The 16,082-nt window shown below is 39.2% G+C and overlaps 1 protein-coding gene across 2 annotated transcripts in view; it reads left to right on the top strand.

The window, feature by feature from the left end:
• The window catches only part of Gtf2e2 (general transcription factor IIE subunit 2), a 48,199-nt gene that overhangs the window by 27,032 nt on the left and 5,085 nt on the right, over positions 1–16,082 (top strand). For both annotated transcript variants that reach the window (XM_021219053.1, XM_029532124.1), the window contains exons 5-6: positions 3,441–3,623; positions 6,761–6,854. In XM_021219053.1, coding sequence (XP_021074712.1) covers positions 3,441–3,623; positions 6,761–6,854 — 277 coding nt within the window. The remainder of the gene's footprint in view (positions 1–3,440; positions 3,624–6,760; positions 6,855–16,082) is intronic.

The raw sequence follows: 16,082 nt of genomic DNA on the forward strand, positions 1-16,082 counted from the left end.
TATTTTGGGGTGGGGTGGGTGATTATACATGTGTGTATGAGACACGGAGAGAGGTGAGGAGAAAGGTGGGTGGGCGGCAAGGTCTCATTGTCGTCCGTGTTGACTTCAGACTCGGTGCACTCTGTGCTTTAGCTTCATGAGTCATTGTGTCTGGCTCAGAGTGGTTTTTTTTTAAATCCTGTAATTTGTTAATATTTTTTACTTTTTCTTAAGAGACTTGATATATAGTCTTGGTTGAATTTAAATGTACACATTTCTGTAATTTGTTTGGCTGTTGGTTTCTATATAATTTTATTTATGTTTTAGAAAGTCTTCTAAGACTACAGGAGAGTTGTGAAGTCTGTGTACCAACTTTGTTTTCATTGTCATAAATGGTAGTTTGAATTTTCAAACTCATAATCTTATATACTCATAAGTTATATATTGCATATATGCTTTAGAAAAATTTAAAGCCTAAGATGTTAGGGACAGTAAACCATTTTATTACATTATTAGCATTCTTTGGTTTGATAAATGAGTTATTTTTTCTAGTTACTCAGAGAAATAATATGATTGTTATGTTTAAATAAATACACACCATTTGAAGAATGTCTAAAACAGTCTCTGACCATGCCAGTTTGCAAGTGAATGAATAACATAACTATTATAACTAATAGCTATTTGAGTGTTTGCTTTTTGAAGTTTATTTTATTTTATTTTTTTAAGGATTTATTTTATTATTATATGTAAGTACACTGTAGCTGTCTTCAGACACACCAGAAGAGGGAGTCAGATCTCATTACAGGTGGTTGTGAGCCACCATGTGGTTGCTGGGATTTGAGCTTAGGACCTTCGGAAGAACAGTCAGTGCTCTTAACTGCTGAACCATCTCTCCAGACCTTCTTTAAAGTTTATTGATGCTAACGAATACTACTTTTCAAGATTAGTGATGCATCTGAGGACCAAATGTGAGCTGGGATATAGTGGTACATGTCTGTAATCCCAGCACTTGGAATAGAAAAGCAGAAGGATCACGGGCATCATTAATTTTATAGTGAGTTCAAAGTCAGTTTGGGCTACAGTAAAACAAAAAAGGAATAGTCCCTAAACAACCAGATGTAATCATTCATTCATGTATTTATTTGAGGCAGGTTCTCACTCACAGAGATCCTCCTACCTCTGTCTCAAATCCAGGGATTAAAGACATGAACTGGAATAGAGAGATGGCTCAGTGGTTAAGAGCACTGGCTGCTCTTCCAGAGGTCCTGAGTTCAATTCCCAGCAAGCATATGGTGGCTCACAACAGTCTGTAATGGGATCTGATGCCTTCTTCTGGTGAGCGTGAAGACGGCATACTCATATATGTAAAATATGTATATATGAACTCATTTACATAAAATACATAAATCTTACAAAAAAATAGATGTGTGCCATCATGACTGGCCTAATTCAATCAATTTATTTTATCAAGTAAGATGTACTTCTTGGTTTTCATACTATAAAGTGATTTGACTTAGTCCAAATCATTGGAGGTCATGTCTTCTGTCACTTACTTACCAGTTACTAAAAGCAGAACCTGCCTAAGACTGTTGTTTTCATTTTATTCTTTTTATGTATGTGTGTGAGTGTGTTTGTTTTTCTATCTATTTATTTATTGGAACAGAGTCTCACTGTGTAGCTCTGGATGTCCTAGAACTCACTGTGTAGACCAGGCTGGCCTCAAACTCATTGCTTCCCAAGTACTGAGGTCAAAGGTTTGTACCACTACTTGTAGCTGAGATCTTACTCTCTAGTACAGGCTGACTCACACTTGGCAGCAGTCTCCTGCCTCGGCTTCCTAACTGCTGAGGTTATAGGTATGAGTCACCACAACCAGCTTCTACCAAAGATTTTTAACTTTAAAATATTTAAACATAGGTGTTGTAGATAATGGTAATAAATATTGGTGATATACAGGTAATGGTAATCCACCTTTAAGTATGCCAGTTTATGTAAATTCAAATTTCATATAGTGACATTAAAATTTTAAATTTTTAAAAATTTTATTTATCATTATTATGACTGTAAGGGTGGGTGGGTACATGAGTGCCACAGTTCACATGTAGCAGCCAAAGGCAGTTTTGTAGATTTATTATCTACTTCTTACCTTTATTTGGAGTTGAACGTGGGTCATCAGGATCCTGTGGCAAGTGCTTTTAGTGAACTCTGAACCATGTTGCCAGCCCAAAGATTATTTTTAGTCATTACTCTTCTTTTTCATTTTCTTTTTCTTTTTCTGTGCCTGGTTGGCACTAGAGAAAGAAGTATGTAGGCTTCTTTTTTTTCTTTTGGTACTGTGGTTTGGACACAGGAAGGACTTTACATCTATTAGTCAAGTACTCACTGAGCTGTGTCTCTGGCCTTCCTTTATCTTTTTGCTTTGAGACCGTTCTAAGTTGTACAGGCTGTCCCGAGTGTGCTCTGTCACCTGTGGTTCTCACTGTGTAATCTTCCTGTTCCAGCCTCCCAAGTAACTGGGCATCCCTCTCCTACCAGGCTGGGCTGCTCTGATCTTGAGGTGCTTCCCTTCTGCTAGTAGCTGTGCACCAGATCTTGTAAGAACCTTAAGTTCAGTAATTGTGTTCTCCTGACATTAGAGGTAGAGTTCCCATGTGCATTCTTGCCATAGCTGCAATGCCAGTTGCTGCCACGAGAGGGGGACTTACTGTCGATTAATTTTTGCTAGTATGAGATAGACTATACTTTGGAGGAGGGATAGGTAATACCTAGTTCACTGTGTTTATTAATAGGTATTTTACTGATTCTTACTTTGTCTTATTTTTTAAATATATTTTTTAAGATTTATTTATTTATTTTATGTATATGAGTACACTGTAGCTGTACAGGTTGTGAGCCTTCATGTGGTTGTGGGGAATTGAATTTAGGACCTCTGCTCGCTCCAGCCTACCTTGCCCGCTCTGGTCAACCCTGCTTGCTTAGTCCTTGCTTGCTCCAGCCCGAAGATTTATTTATCATACATAAGTACACTGTTGCTGTCTTCAGATGCACCAGAAGAGGGTGTCAGATCTCATTATGGGTGGTTGTGAGCCACCATGTGGTTGCTGGGGTATGAACTTAGGACCTTAGAAGAGCAGTCAGTGTTCTTACCCGCTGAGCCATCTCTCCAGTTCTATTTTGTTTTCTAAAAGAGTAAAGGTTCTTCAAAGCAGCTATGATAAAATGAGTTTCTCTATAAAGAATGTATGTAAATAATGTACAAAATTTTCATTTGCTTTTAAATAAGAAGCAAACTCTGTGCTGACTCACCTGTTCTGGGATCCTAGATATCCAGTGTTTTAGGTCTGCTACTTCATGTTCACAAGATACTTCAGTATGCCACTGTGTTGGGTGACGTTAGAATTTAAGAACATACACATGGGGTTTGCTTTTATAAATATATCCAAACTGTGTTATTTTTACAGGCTTTAGTCAACAATCCCAAAATTGAAGTAGTGGATGGGAAATACGCCTTCAAACCTAAGTACAACTTGAAAGATAAGAAGGCCCTGCTCAGGCTTTTAGACAACCACGACCAGCGGGGTCTAGGAGGGATTCTCTTAGAAGACATAGAAGAGGGATTGCCTAATTCCCAGAAAGCTGTCAAGGTAATCTTTCTTTTTCTCCTGCATCATAACTATAATTTGAATTAGTAATGTTGTGCTTTTTTTCTTTATTTTCCTGAGACAGGGTCTTACTATGTATGTAGCCCTGGTTGTCCTGGAACTCGGAGATCTGTCTGCCTTTACTCCTGAAAGGTGGGGTTACCATGAAAGGTGGGCTACCATGCCCAGCATCTTATGCTTTTAAGATATACTTGTTTTTATGCATATATCTCTGGGTATCTGCCCATGTCAAGGAAAGGAGAGCATGTTGGATCCCCTGGAACTCAAGGTACTGCAGGCAGTGTGAGCTGCCTGATGTTGGTGCTGGGAACTGAACTTGTGTCCTTTGGAAGAGTAGCAAGGGCTTTTAACTGAGTCATCTTTCCAGTCTGCTCTTCATGGTTTTAAACTTATGGAAGGAAGGAAGGAAGGAAGGAAGGAAGGAAGGAAGGAAGGAAGGAAGGCAGGCAGGCAGGCAGGCAAGCAGGCAGGCAGGCAGGCAGGCAGGCAGGCAGAAAGAGAAAAGGAAAAGAAAATGAAAGAAAAGAAAAGGGAGGGAGGGAGGGAGGAAGGAAAGAAAAGAGGAAGAATGAAAGGGGGAAGAAAGTGGAGTTATTTTTAAAGTCTTTATCTTGTATATACATGGGGCTTTAGTGATCCAATTAAAATTTGAACTTTGTGGAGCTGGAAGGATAGATGGCTTAGCAGTTGGGTTTGTTCCCAACACCCACATGGTGACTCACAGCAGTGTCTAACTCCACTTCACAGGGATATGACTCCCTCTTCTGACCTCTGAGGGCACTAGGCCCATACATGGTACACATACCTGCATTTAGACAAAGCACTTACACACAAACTAAAAACTACTTTGTTCGGTGCCACAGCGCAAGAAAGAAAATAATCACCTTTGTGTAATGTTAACAGTTTTTTTTTGGGGGGGGGGGNGTTTTGTTTTGTTTTTATGTTGCAGAATGATTTAGTTCTTCAGATTTCTAGAAAGTTTTTCACAAAGGCATTAGCATTTCTCTTGTTATTTGAAATAAACTCTTCCAACAGTAGCATTTGATAACGCTTCCCCAAGGAACTAGAGGCATTGGGACATACCAGGGCCATCACTTACGAACAAGTTCTGATGGCCTAAGGGGTTGGCAGTGAAAGTTATGGTCATGAAGATTACATTTTCGGATTAAATTTGAGGCTCACTTGTAAAAGCTGCTTGTTGCCATTGCATGTTTGGCAAGTGCTGTATCACTGATCTATATCTCCAGCTTGCCTTGCGTCTTCCTAATTGATTTATATGTAAGTTGGAAAAGTCTGAGGTTATGAAATTGTCTTTTGGGGAGGCGTGGCAGTGGAAGAGGGAGACTGGGTCTCACTACATAGTTCTGCCCAGCATGGAACTCTTTTTGTAAACCAGTCTGTCCTTAAACTCACAGAAATGTCTGCCTCCTGAATGTTGGGATTAAAGGTGTGTGTACTGCTACACTGGGCTGTCTTTTTATTTTGAGACAAGACTTGACATGATTGGCCTTAAACTCCTAGTCCTCCTATTCACATCCCCGGTGCTGGAATAACAGATGCACACCACAGTGGAATAATTGACATAATCAGATTTATAAACAAAAGGTTTATTTTAGCTTATGACTTTAGAGGTTTCAGTCCATGCTCAGTTTTATAAGACTATGGCAGGAACATATAGTAATGCCCAGGAAGGAAAAGAGAGGAAGGAGGGGACCTAGACCTCACAGTCCCTTTCAGAGTCACTCCCTCGGTGATCTAAGGGCTTCTTATCTTACCAGGCTCATACTGTGCCACCCTGAAGGCCATGCCTTAAAATGTGGGTCTTTTGGGAGACATTCAGGATTCAACGTGTAGATTTATCAAAAGTAGAACTATCCTAAATTTTAACTTTACAGTATCAAATTTTAACCTGTACAGATGTTGCAAATAATGAGTTGTGACTTGGGCTGAGTGGTTGCATATGTGAGTCAGTGCATGTGTTGTGCTGGTGGGGTGCAGAAGAGGTGTTGAGTCCCTCGCAGCTGCTCATGAGTCACCAATGGGTGCTTGGAACTGAACAAGTGCTCTTACCTGCTGAAGCAAGCGCCCTCCAGCCTGGCCTCATTCACATTGTAATGCTACAAGATTCCCTGAACCTTTATATTCTGCGTAACTGAAGAGCACCCGTCAACATGTACTCTTCACATTGTTTCTAGTCATTACCAGTGTGTTTGAGTCTGACTTTACCAGTGTTTGTGTTTTTGTAACTAGCTTATTTTTATATCCTTACAGCTCAAATGTTGCAGCATTTGGGAGGATTTCCTCCCTTTTGTTTGTTATATGTGTACATTGCATTTTGTTGATCAAGTTATCTACTTTTATTTCTTTTGGTTTTGGTTTTTCTAGACAGGATTTCTCTGTGTAGCCATGGCTGTCCTGGAACTTGCTCTGTAGACCAGGCTGACCTCAAACTCACAGAGATCCCCCTGCCTCTGCCTCCTGAGTGCTGGGATTAAAGCATGTGGTACCACTACGTGGTTTAAATTTTATTTTAAAAGATGAAATTTGGGGCACTGAGGAGATTGTACAGTAAGTAAAATGCTTGCTGTACAAGCATGAGAACCTGAGTTCAGGTTCCCAGTGTCCACATAGCAGTATGTGCTTGTATCCCTAGCTCCAGGGTGCATTAAACCAGGTAGGCCTTAAGGTCTCTCTCGCTGTCCAGGCAGCCAAGGTTCAGTGAGAGAAGCTGTCACACAAAACAAGGTGGAGATCAGTTGATGAAGAAGATATCCAAAGTTGACATCTGGATTCTGCACTTGTGCAATCACGGTCAAGGACACACAGACACACATACACCTTTATGTTCTTTGACAGATATCTAAGAAGTTCGACAATATCCTTGAAGATAAAATTACTGAAGAAAGAAATTCAGCTCCAACCTGGGGCATGTAGACCCTAATGATTTACTGTGGGTTGAAATAAAAGAAGCCTGTTATCTCTCTCTCCTATATATAGAAACAGATTTCGTGTGTATGTGTGTGTGTGTGTGTGTGTGATAGTATGTATCATATATTATGTATAGTATATATTTTTAAATGAGTAATTTGATGTTAATTAAAATTTTGTTTATCTTCAAGGCTTTAGGGGACCAGATACTGTTTGTAAGTCGTCCTGATAAGAAGAAAATACTATTCTTCAATGATAAAAGCTGTCAGTTTTCTGTGGATGAAGGTGAGCCATTTTGTTCAGATCTTACAGTTGCAAACATATTTCAGTTTTGAGGTGATAAAGTTTGCAGTACTTACAGTTGTAATTTAATATTTAGCTAAAAGATACATATCTATTATGCTACATCTTAGAATGCATTTGAAATGCTGACTTGAAAGGTTTTAAATAATTTGTACATGAAATTACAATGTAGCAGTTTGCTTTAATTTTTTTTTTTTTTTTTTTTTTTTTAATAATGAATGTGTGCTGGCATGTATTTTTTTGCACCACTTGCATGCCTGATGCCCAGAGGCCAGAAGAGGGTATTAGAGCCTTTGAAACTATAGTTACAGATCATTGTGAGCCACCTTGTGGTTACTTGGAATCAAACCCAGGTCTTCTGGAATAGCAACGAGTGCTCTTAACCAATAAGCCAACTCTCTAGCCCTAGTTCCTGTTTTTTTTAATGCTGAGATCTCACTTGTACAAAGTAGAATTCAGTTTTTTTGTTTTTGTTTTTTTTTTTTAAAGATTTATTTATTTATTATATGTAAGTATACTGTAGCTGTCTTCAGACACACCAGAAGAGGGAGTCAAATCTCGTTGCGGATGGTTGTGAGCCACCATGTGGTTGCTGGGATTTGAACTCAGAACCTTCGGAAGAGCAGTCAGGTGCTCTTACCAGCTGAGCCATCTCACTAGCCCCTAGAATTCAGTTTTGAATCCTGCGGCTGTTTCCTTGGTTTTTATTTTTAAAAATTTTTTTTTTTCTTTTTTGGTTTTTCGAGACAGGGTTTCTCTGTTTAGCCCTGGCTGTCCTGGAACTCACTTTGTAGACCAGACTGGCCTCGAACTCAGAAATCCGCCTGCCTCTGCCTCCCGAGTGCTGGGATTAAAGGCGTGCGCCATCACGCCTGGCTTTTAAAAAGTTTTATTACTGGCTCTGGGCATGGTGACCCAGCACTCAGGAAGCAGAGGCTGGTCAATTTCAGTGAATTTAAAGACAGCCTGGTCTATAAACCTATTCAAAGTCAGGGCTACACTGCAAGACAGTTTCACTGTATGTGGGACTGGATGGGAGGGCATTTCATAGTGTTTATATCGTGGTAAGCGTATTTCCCTCATGTCTTCCTTGCCTTTACTTTCTCACCTTTCATGGATTTCTTTATTGTGATCATAAGCTGCTAAAGACTTGGTGCATGATGGAAAATATAAATATTTGTTGGTGACTGATATTCTCTTAGGAATCCTAGGAACCAGATTTTGTAAGAAAGAAATTCATGCTTTTCCTTTATAGCAATTATATACTTGTGTGCTATGCTGTTTTGACTTGACCTTCAGAATTTATGAGGTGTGTGTGTGTGGAGTGTGTGTGTGCGCGTGCGCGTAGTTGAATCCATTACCTCCGATTTGCTGGGCAGGCACTACCACTGAGTTCTGTGTCCAGGCCTCTAGCGTATTCTTCTCATCTCTCTGTTTCAGCATCTCTTTCTCTTTGTCCAGCATGAGTATGTCACTTAGTTCATTCAACCTTTGCCTTGGCACCTTTGATGTATCCACATATTCTCAGTCACAGCTTTTCGTGTGAAGCTTGTTCTGCAGCATGCCTGCTCTGGAAGATGTTTGAGTTGAGGTGAGTTGTTGATAGAAAAGAGGTTGGGATAGACCACTAGCCCACTGAAAACTTCTTGGGGGCAGTTTGTGGAGCCATTTCAGGAATATTATTTGTTTAGCAGTAGTAAGTCCATATACTTTTTTTTATATTTATATATTCAACATTCTGCCTGCGTATATAGCCACAGGCCAGAAGAGGGCACCAGATCCCATTAGAGATGCTTGTCAGCCACCACGTGGTTACTGGGAATTAAACCCCAGACCTTAGAAGAGCAGCCAGTGCTCTTAACCTGGAAGCTCGCTCTCCAGCCCCCAGCCATGGATTCCTACAATCTTCCCGCTGAACTATTAATAGTTCCTGTCTCTAATGTGATTTTTTTCTAAGAATATAGCTGCTTGGCTTTCCCAGCCGCTTTCTGTTTTGTCTTTTACTCTAGTTTAGTTTGTCATTTTATATGTCCTTTGTTGGTCTAAAATCTTATTGTTTGGCTGACAGAGACACATGGGAGTTTTTATTCCCTTACCTCTCCAGATTATATAAGTAATGGACATGACTACATACATGGGGTAAAATTTCACATACTAAGGAACAAATTTTGTTAGTAGCTTATTCTTCTAGTTTGATCTTTGCACTACAGATATTCTCTAATGATGTATAGTTGATTAACTGTCCACTACACGTGATAAATAGATTCTACAGTGTTTGCCTGTGCCACAGCAAGTGTCTTGTATGTGGGATAAGGTGTATTGGTGAAATAGCCATATCACTCAGGAAGATACTGGAGAGGTAGACTGAGGAAAATAGTTTTGCTTCTTTTAAGATCTTTGTTTTTGCTTACTTATTCAATATATTATGAAATGTTTTCCTAGATTGTTCACTACTGAACCATGGTCAACACTCCTGCAGTTGGACTAACCTTTGGTGTCAGATATTTGGTCTCCATCTCTGTCTCATTTGAACTGAACCTGGATCAAGAGTAGTATGCACTCCAAATGATAGGAACATTTGTCCGGACCCATTGCTCAGATTTCTACTTCAGATTGGTCAAGTCTAGCTTCTTCCCTGCTCTCCTTGTCTTCTTCTTTTTTTTTTTTTTTTGTTAGCGTATTAGGTTCCTTGAATACTAGAACGTGTTCAGTACCATAGTATTGAATTGGTTGCCTTTTGCTTTGACAGTATTCTTAGTTTCTTCTTTAGCTTTATGTTAGTTTTTTTCTTGTTTTTTGTTTTTTTTTATACAGGGTTTCTCAAAAACTGCCTGGCTTTTTAAATTTTCTGTTTTGTGTGTCAGTCACACTACATTGTGGTTTCTTTCAAAATAATTTATTTACAAATTGCATCTTTAATGGCAACAGATTTGCAGAAGATAGCTTCTAGAACCTTTTTAACTTTCTATTATTCCACTTTGTAATTGCCAACTTTTTATACTTGGTGTGGCTTCCTTAATTCTTTTTTTTTTTTTTTTTTTTTTTCGAGACAGGGTTTCTCTCTGTAGCCCAGGCTGGCCTTGAACTCAGAAATCCACCTGCCTCTGCCTCCCGAGTGCTGGGATTAAAGGCATGAGTCACCATGCCCGGCTGGCTTCCTTAATTCTTGATCAAACTATTATTTTACTTTTATTGCTTCTTGTTATTTTTACTTTAACAACATAGAATCTGTCAGATCACTTGCTACCTATTAAAAATTTGACTAGCCGGGCAGGGTGGCCCATGCCCTTTATCCCAGCACTCGGGAGGCAGAGGCAGGCAGATTTCTGAGTTCGAGGCCAGCCTGGTCTACAGAGTGAGTTCCAGGACAGCCAGGGCTATACAGAGAAACCCTGTCTCGGAAAAACAAAAAAACAAAAAACAAAAAAAACAAACTAAACAAGTTTCACACAGTTTTAATGGTTGTTGATTTGCTTCAGTACTTGAGTAATTGATGTGTTATATATTTTCATGGAGTTTTAAACATGTGCATGTTCTTTTTTGTTTGTTTGTTTTTGTATCTTGTTTGAGACATTTCTATTGTGGGTGGTTGTGGTTATCCTTAACTTTTTTTTAAAAAATTAATTTACTTATTACATGTAAGTACACTGTAGCTGTCTTCAGACACAGCAGAAGAGGGTGTCAGATCTCATTACAGATGGTTGCTGGGATTTGAACTCAGGACCTTCGGAAGAGCAGTCAGTGCTCTTAGCCTCTGAGCCATCTCTCTAGTCCCTATCTTTAACTTTTAAGACAATTTTATGTGTATGGGTATTTTGCCTGGATATATCTGTTCACCAAGTGCCTGCCTGGTGCTGGAGGAGGCCAGAAGAGGGAGTTGGATACCTCGTAAACCACCATGTGCGGGCTAGGAATTGAACCTAGGTCTTCTCAAAGAGCAGCCAGTATTCTCAACCACTGCTGTCTCTAGCCCCTCTTTAAGTTTGTTAATCAGTCCTGGTGCCATTTTATATTTGTCTTTTATGGGCATTCTACCCTTCCTTTATTTTGAAAATTGTACAATTTTTGTTTCTCTTACTCTCTACCAACTTTTTTTTGAGAAAAGCATCTCACAGTGCTATTCTGGTGGTGTAGACTCATGCTCTGGCCCTGGCTCTGTAGATGAGGCTGGACTTTAACTCAAAGTTTCCTAAAGTGCTGGAATAAAAGGTATATGCCATCACACCAGGCTTTCTACAAACTTTGTTTTTGACAGGTTCTGGGTTTTTGCTTTAGTCTCTGAATGCTTATTTGTAAACCTACTAAATAATTTGTTCTGTGTGCCGTAGTCATTAAGTGAAGGCGTTCCACTAAAGGGCTTAATCATTTCTTCCTACATTTGTTTATCTACTGCATGGCGACGTGCCCACTGTGGCACACATGTGGAGGACTGCTTGTAGGGGTCAGTTCTCTTCTTCACACATGTGGGTCCTCACAGCTGAACTCAGTCCATCAGGCTTGGGATACAGTGTGCCATCTTACCTGCCCTGAAGCTTACATTTTGAAGAAGACGATACATATCTAAAAATATTACACATAGTCAGTACACTAGTAAAGACCTAAATAAGCGTTTTGCCATGCTTGTTTAAGGGGGGGAAGGTGGGTGGAGTTCACAGGTGACCTCTGTGAAAATAGATGAGGTCAGCGGAAACCAGAGCCACGCGAGCCAGCCAGGAGCGCATCCACGTGTGATTCTGCAGAGACACCGCTGGGTCTAGTCTACTGATGTTTGCTTAACCAGACTTAGTAAGCTGGCTTTTTATGACAGTCGTTTTGTTACTTTTATTCTTCTGAAATCTAAATATAACACATAAGCTTTTTAAAAAATATTTTTAATTTTATATGTATGGGTGTTTTGTCTGTATCACATATATGCATGGTTCCTGTGGAGACCAGAAGACTGATTTGGGTTTCCTAGCACTGGGGTCTCATCTATGAGCTGCTCTGTGGGTGCTGGTAATCAAACCTTAGTCTTCTGGAAGAGCAGCCAATGCTCCTAACTACAGGTTCATATCTTGAGCTCCAATATAAACTTCTAATGTATAATTTGTTTAAAAGTCAGTAGGGTACTAAATGTAATGTGAATGATTATATTTAAATTTTGTCTTTGAATATTTATAAGTAGTCAGGCATAGTTAATGCCTGAAATGTAATATAAATGAAATAACTGTCAACTTAAATGTGGAGTTACCATGACTCCACATATGTGATACATGATAGCTGTAGGTAACCAGTAGATGTTTGATGCATGGGCAGCAAAGTGTATGTGCTGTAACTTGTGATTTCCTTCAGTTGTTCACAATTCTTGGTGACGTTCTAAAAGATGAAAAGTGTACCTTTTCTGTGCTTTACAATAGCAAGCCATTCTATATACTGTATACAACGTAGAAAATGAATTAAAATGACACAAAATAGTTGTGAACAGTATTGAATTATAAACTCCATTTAATATAAACTGATATTTTTCAGTAATTGATACCTTCCAGTAAAGATGATGGGAGCAGAATTTTTAACTTTGGCAGCATTGACATTTGAGGCCGAAATGTTTGTTGTTGCTGTAGAGGCTTCTGTGCAATAAAGAACCTTTACCAGCATTTCTGGCTTGTTTAACTGTCAGACACAGCTTCCCATGGTGTGAGGCCATAGCTGTCGCTGTATATTGCCAAATATCCCTTGGGAGACAGACTTGCTCTGGGGGAAGATTGGATTAAAGATTCAGTTAATATTTATGAAAGAGAGAAAATGAGCCGGGCGTGGTGGCCCACGCCTTTAATCCCAGCACTCGGGAGGCAGAGGCAGGCAGATTTCTGAGTTGGAGGCCAGCCTGGTCTACAAAGTGAGTTCCAGGACAGCCAGGGCTATACAGAGAAACCCTGTCTTGGAAAAAACAAAACAAAACAAAAAAACAAAAAACAAACAAACAAAAAAAAAAAGAAAAAGGAAAAGAAAATGGATTGAGATATGATTTATTACCTTAAGTACTTTTCTCACGGGTTCAGTTATTTACCACACTCAGTGAATAACGGTTTTATTGACCTTATAGGCAGTGATGTGAGAACCCCATTTTGCTATGTGTTATTCAGTAGTTTAGGTGTATTTCAGTTTATATGTTCCACTTACCAATGAGTTTATCAGGATGTAACCTATTCATTGTAAGTCACACATCTGTATGGTGTAACATGTTGCATGTTTTATAATCATAGAGTGCTCTAGAGACATTGTAGGGAAGAGTCATGGACAAGAGCCCTGAGGATAACATGATGTTTTAGTAGATATCGGTATAAATCACTGATGTAAAATTTTTAGAAAAAGTTTTGTTTATGATGTATTTCCATGTAAGGCCAATTGAAAATCTACAGGTTTTGGAGTTGGGGTACTGTAGTAGAGTGTTTGCCTAGCTTATATGAGGCTCTGTCATGGCACAATGTGATGTTTGTCTTTGATATGGTGGCATTTGTGGTGGTGTTTGTTTTAGCCCACTAGGTGTCAGTCTCCACTAGAAATGCTCTTCAATGGACAAGTTTCAAGCAAGTGAAAGATCACCCTTAATTTTGTCTATAATAAAAACACGTGTTCTATAGTTTTTTCTGTAGGAATTTTCTTAATTAAGAAATAAACAGAATATTTAAACCAAAGCGTGCATTTAATTTCAAAAGGACATTTATTTCCTTAAACCAGACTCTTACTAATTTAGATATATCAATGTTGGTGGTTAAGGAATGTAAGAGAACAGTCCGAGGAATTAAATCTGTAGCTTCGACAAGATCTCCCTTTCCCTGGAAACTGGGGATCTTTACCTTGTGAGTTTATGATGATTAAATAAAAAGGAACCTGGTGCCTAATTAGTACATAGAAATTGCTAGCTGCTAGAAGTAGTAGTATTGAAAATATAGTATCTAGCCGGGTGTGATGGTGCACACGCCTTTAAGCCCAGCACTTGGGAGGCAGAGACAGGTGGATTTCTGAGTTGGAGGCCAGCTTGGTCTACAAAGTGAATTCCAGGACAGCCAAGGCTACACAGAGAAACCCTGTCTTGAAAGACCAAAAAAAAAAAAAAAAAAAAACCGAAAAGAAAAGAAAATATATTATCTAAGAAACAAGTTGGTTTAGTCCACCTATCAGGCCACTTGCTATCCTGACTCAAGGTTTTGTAGTTTTGGATTTGACTAGTTAAATAGGAAAGAAGTAGACGGATTTTAGTAGTCTGTGCTACATTTGCAACTATCTTCTACAGGTACATAGTTTAATGGCTCTTGGTATTTCTGATGGGAATCCCTGTAATGGACTGACTTTCTCCTCGTTGCTGGTAGTGTTTTTTTAGAAGCTTAAATGTTTTACCTTTATCCCTAGAGTTCCCAGATCCTTCTAGCAGCTATCGTTGTTGAGTCTTTACTTGCACTCTGTTGCTCTTTTAAGTGATGATTTAGTTTTATTTTTGTGGTGTTGTGGATGGACCTAGGGCCTTTTGCATGTTGGGCACATTCTTTGCCACAACATGATGTCTCCAGAGCATTCTATTTTGATGGTTTGGTGACATGTATATACTTTAGCACAATTTTTATGCAGATCGAAAGTTTCCTTGTGTGTGTGTGTGTGTGTGTGTTTGTGTGTGTCTGTGTGTCTGACTAGCCATATGCTATTATGAGTGAAGCTTGGTGTCATGCATACATATGGCCATTTTGTTTGTTTGTTTGAGACAGGATCTGTCTACATAACTCTCTCTCTGTCCCTGAACTCACAGTTACTGCCTTGGCTTCCCACAGGTTGGACTGTAACCTGTAAGCTGAAATAAACGCTTCCTCCTTGAGTTGGATTCAGTAAGTGTTTTATCACTGTAACAGACAGCAAAACAGAACACCTCTGCTTCAGAAATGCCTTCCTTCACAGGCGTTAGCAGAGGTGTGTCAGGCCAACAGTGAGGATTGTGTGTCTGCTACTGTCTACCAAACCACCAGCCTGTCTATCAGAGATAACACTTTCACTGTCTCTACTTTGGTCCGCTCCTGAGTTCAGTCTAGTCCCGGTGTTATAGTGAATCCAACTTAATTTGTTGTTTTTGTTTTTTGTTTTGTTTTTTTTTGGTTTTTCGAGACAGGGTTTCTCTGTATAGCCCTGGCTGTCCTGGAACTCACTTTGTAGATCAGGCTGGCCTCGAACTCAGAAATCCGCCTGCCTCTGCCTCCCGAGTGCTGGGATCAAAGGCGTGCGCCACCATGCCTGGCTTTGTTGTTGTTGTTTTTTAAGCGACCTGACAATATTAGAGAAAATAAAGATTCAACTGGGTATGGTGGCACACACCTTTGGTCCCCCCACTTGAGAGGCAGAGATAGGTGGGATCTCTGAGTTTGAGATTACCGTGATCCACAAAGTCCCAGGACAGCCATGCTACAGAGAGAGATACTCTGGGAAAACAACAACGACAAAAACAACAAAATCATCAAAATTACCTTGCTTTTTTTTTTTTTTTTAAAAATATTTATTTATTTATTATATGTAAGTACACTGTAGCTGTCCTCAGACACTCCAGAAGAGGGAGTCAGATTTCCTTACAGATGGTTGTGAGCCACCATGTGGTTTCTGGGCCATCTTACCAGCCCCTTACCTTGCTTTTTAATTTGTAATTTATTAGACATGTTTTATAAACTTAAAAAGTTTATTCCACTTTGTACCATTATTAAACAATTTGTATCAAATATGTTAAAAAGCAATTAAATTTGGGGTCCTCTCAAAACACTATTGAAATTTGCTTTGTCATCTGATGTTCATCTTAAATATTTGAGTAGCGATAAAATATCTATATAGTTTCATTGATAACAAATCTTATAACAGGCTAGAGAAAGGCAAAACGATAAAGTCAGAAAATGTTCTGAAAATTATTTAGTAGCCATGTTTTTAAAAGGAATAGTTAAGTTTTATTTTAGTGCATGAACAGTATTTATCTTAGATTGAATTACTATTGCTATATCACCATGACCAAAGCAAGTTTGTGAGGAAAGGGTTTATTTGGTTTCTACTTACATAGAACTGTTCATCATAGAAGGAGATCAGGGGGCAGGAGAAATGGCTCTGTGGTTAAGAGCACTGACTGCTCTTGCAGAGGTCCTGAGTTCAAATCCAGAAACCACATGGTGGCTCACAACCATCTGTAATGGGATCTGATGCCCTCTTCTG

Source organism: Mus pahari, chromosome 19 (assembly GCF_900095145.1).
Source record: "Mus pahari chromosome 19, PAHARI_EIJ_v1.1, whole genome shotgun sequence".
Classification (NCBI taxonomy): domain Eukaryota; kingdom Metazoa; phylum Chordata; class Mammalia; order Rodentia; family Muridae; genus Mus; species Mus pahari.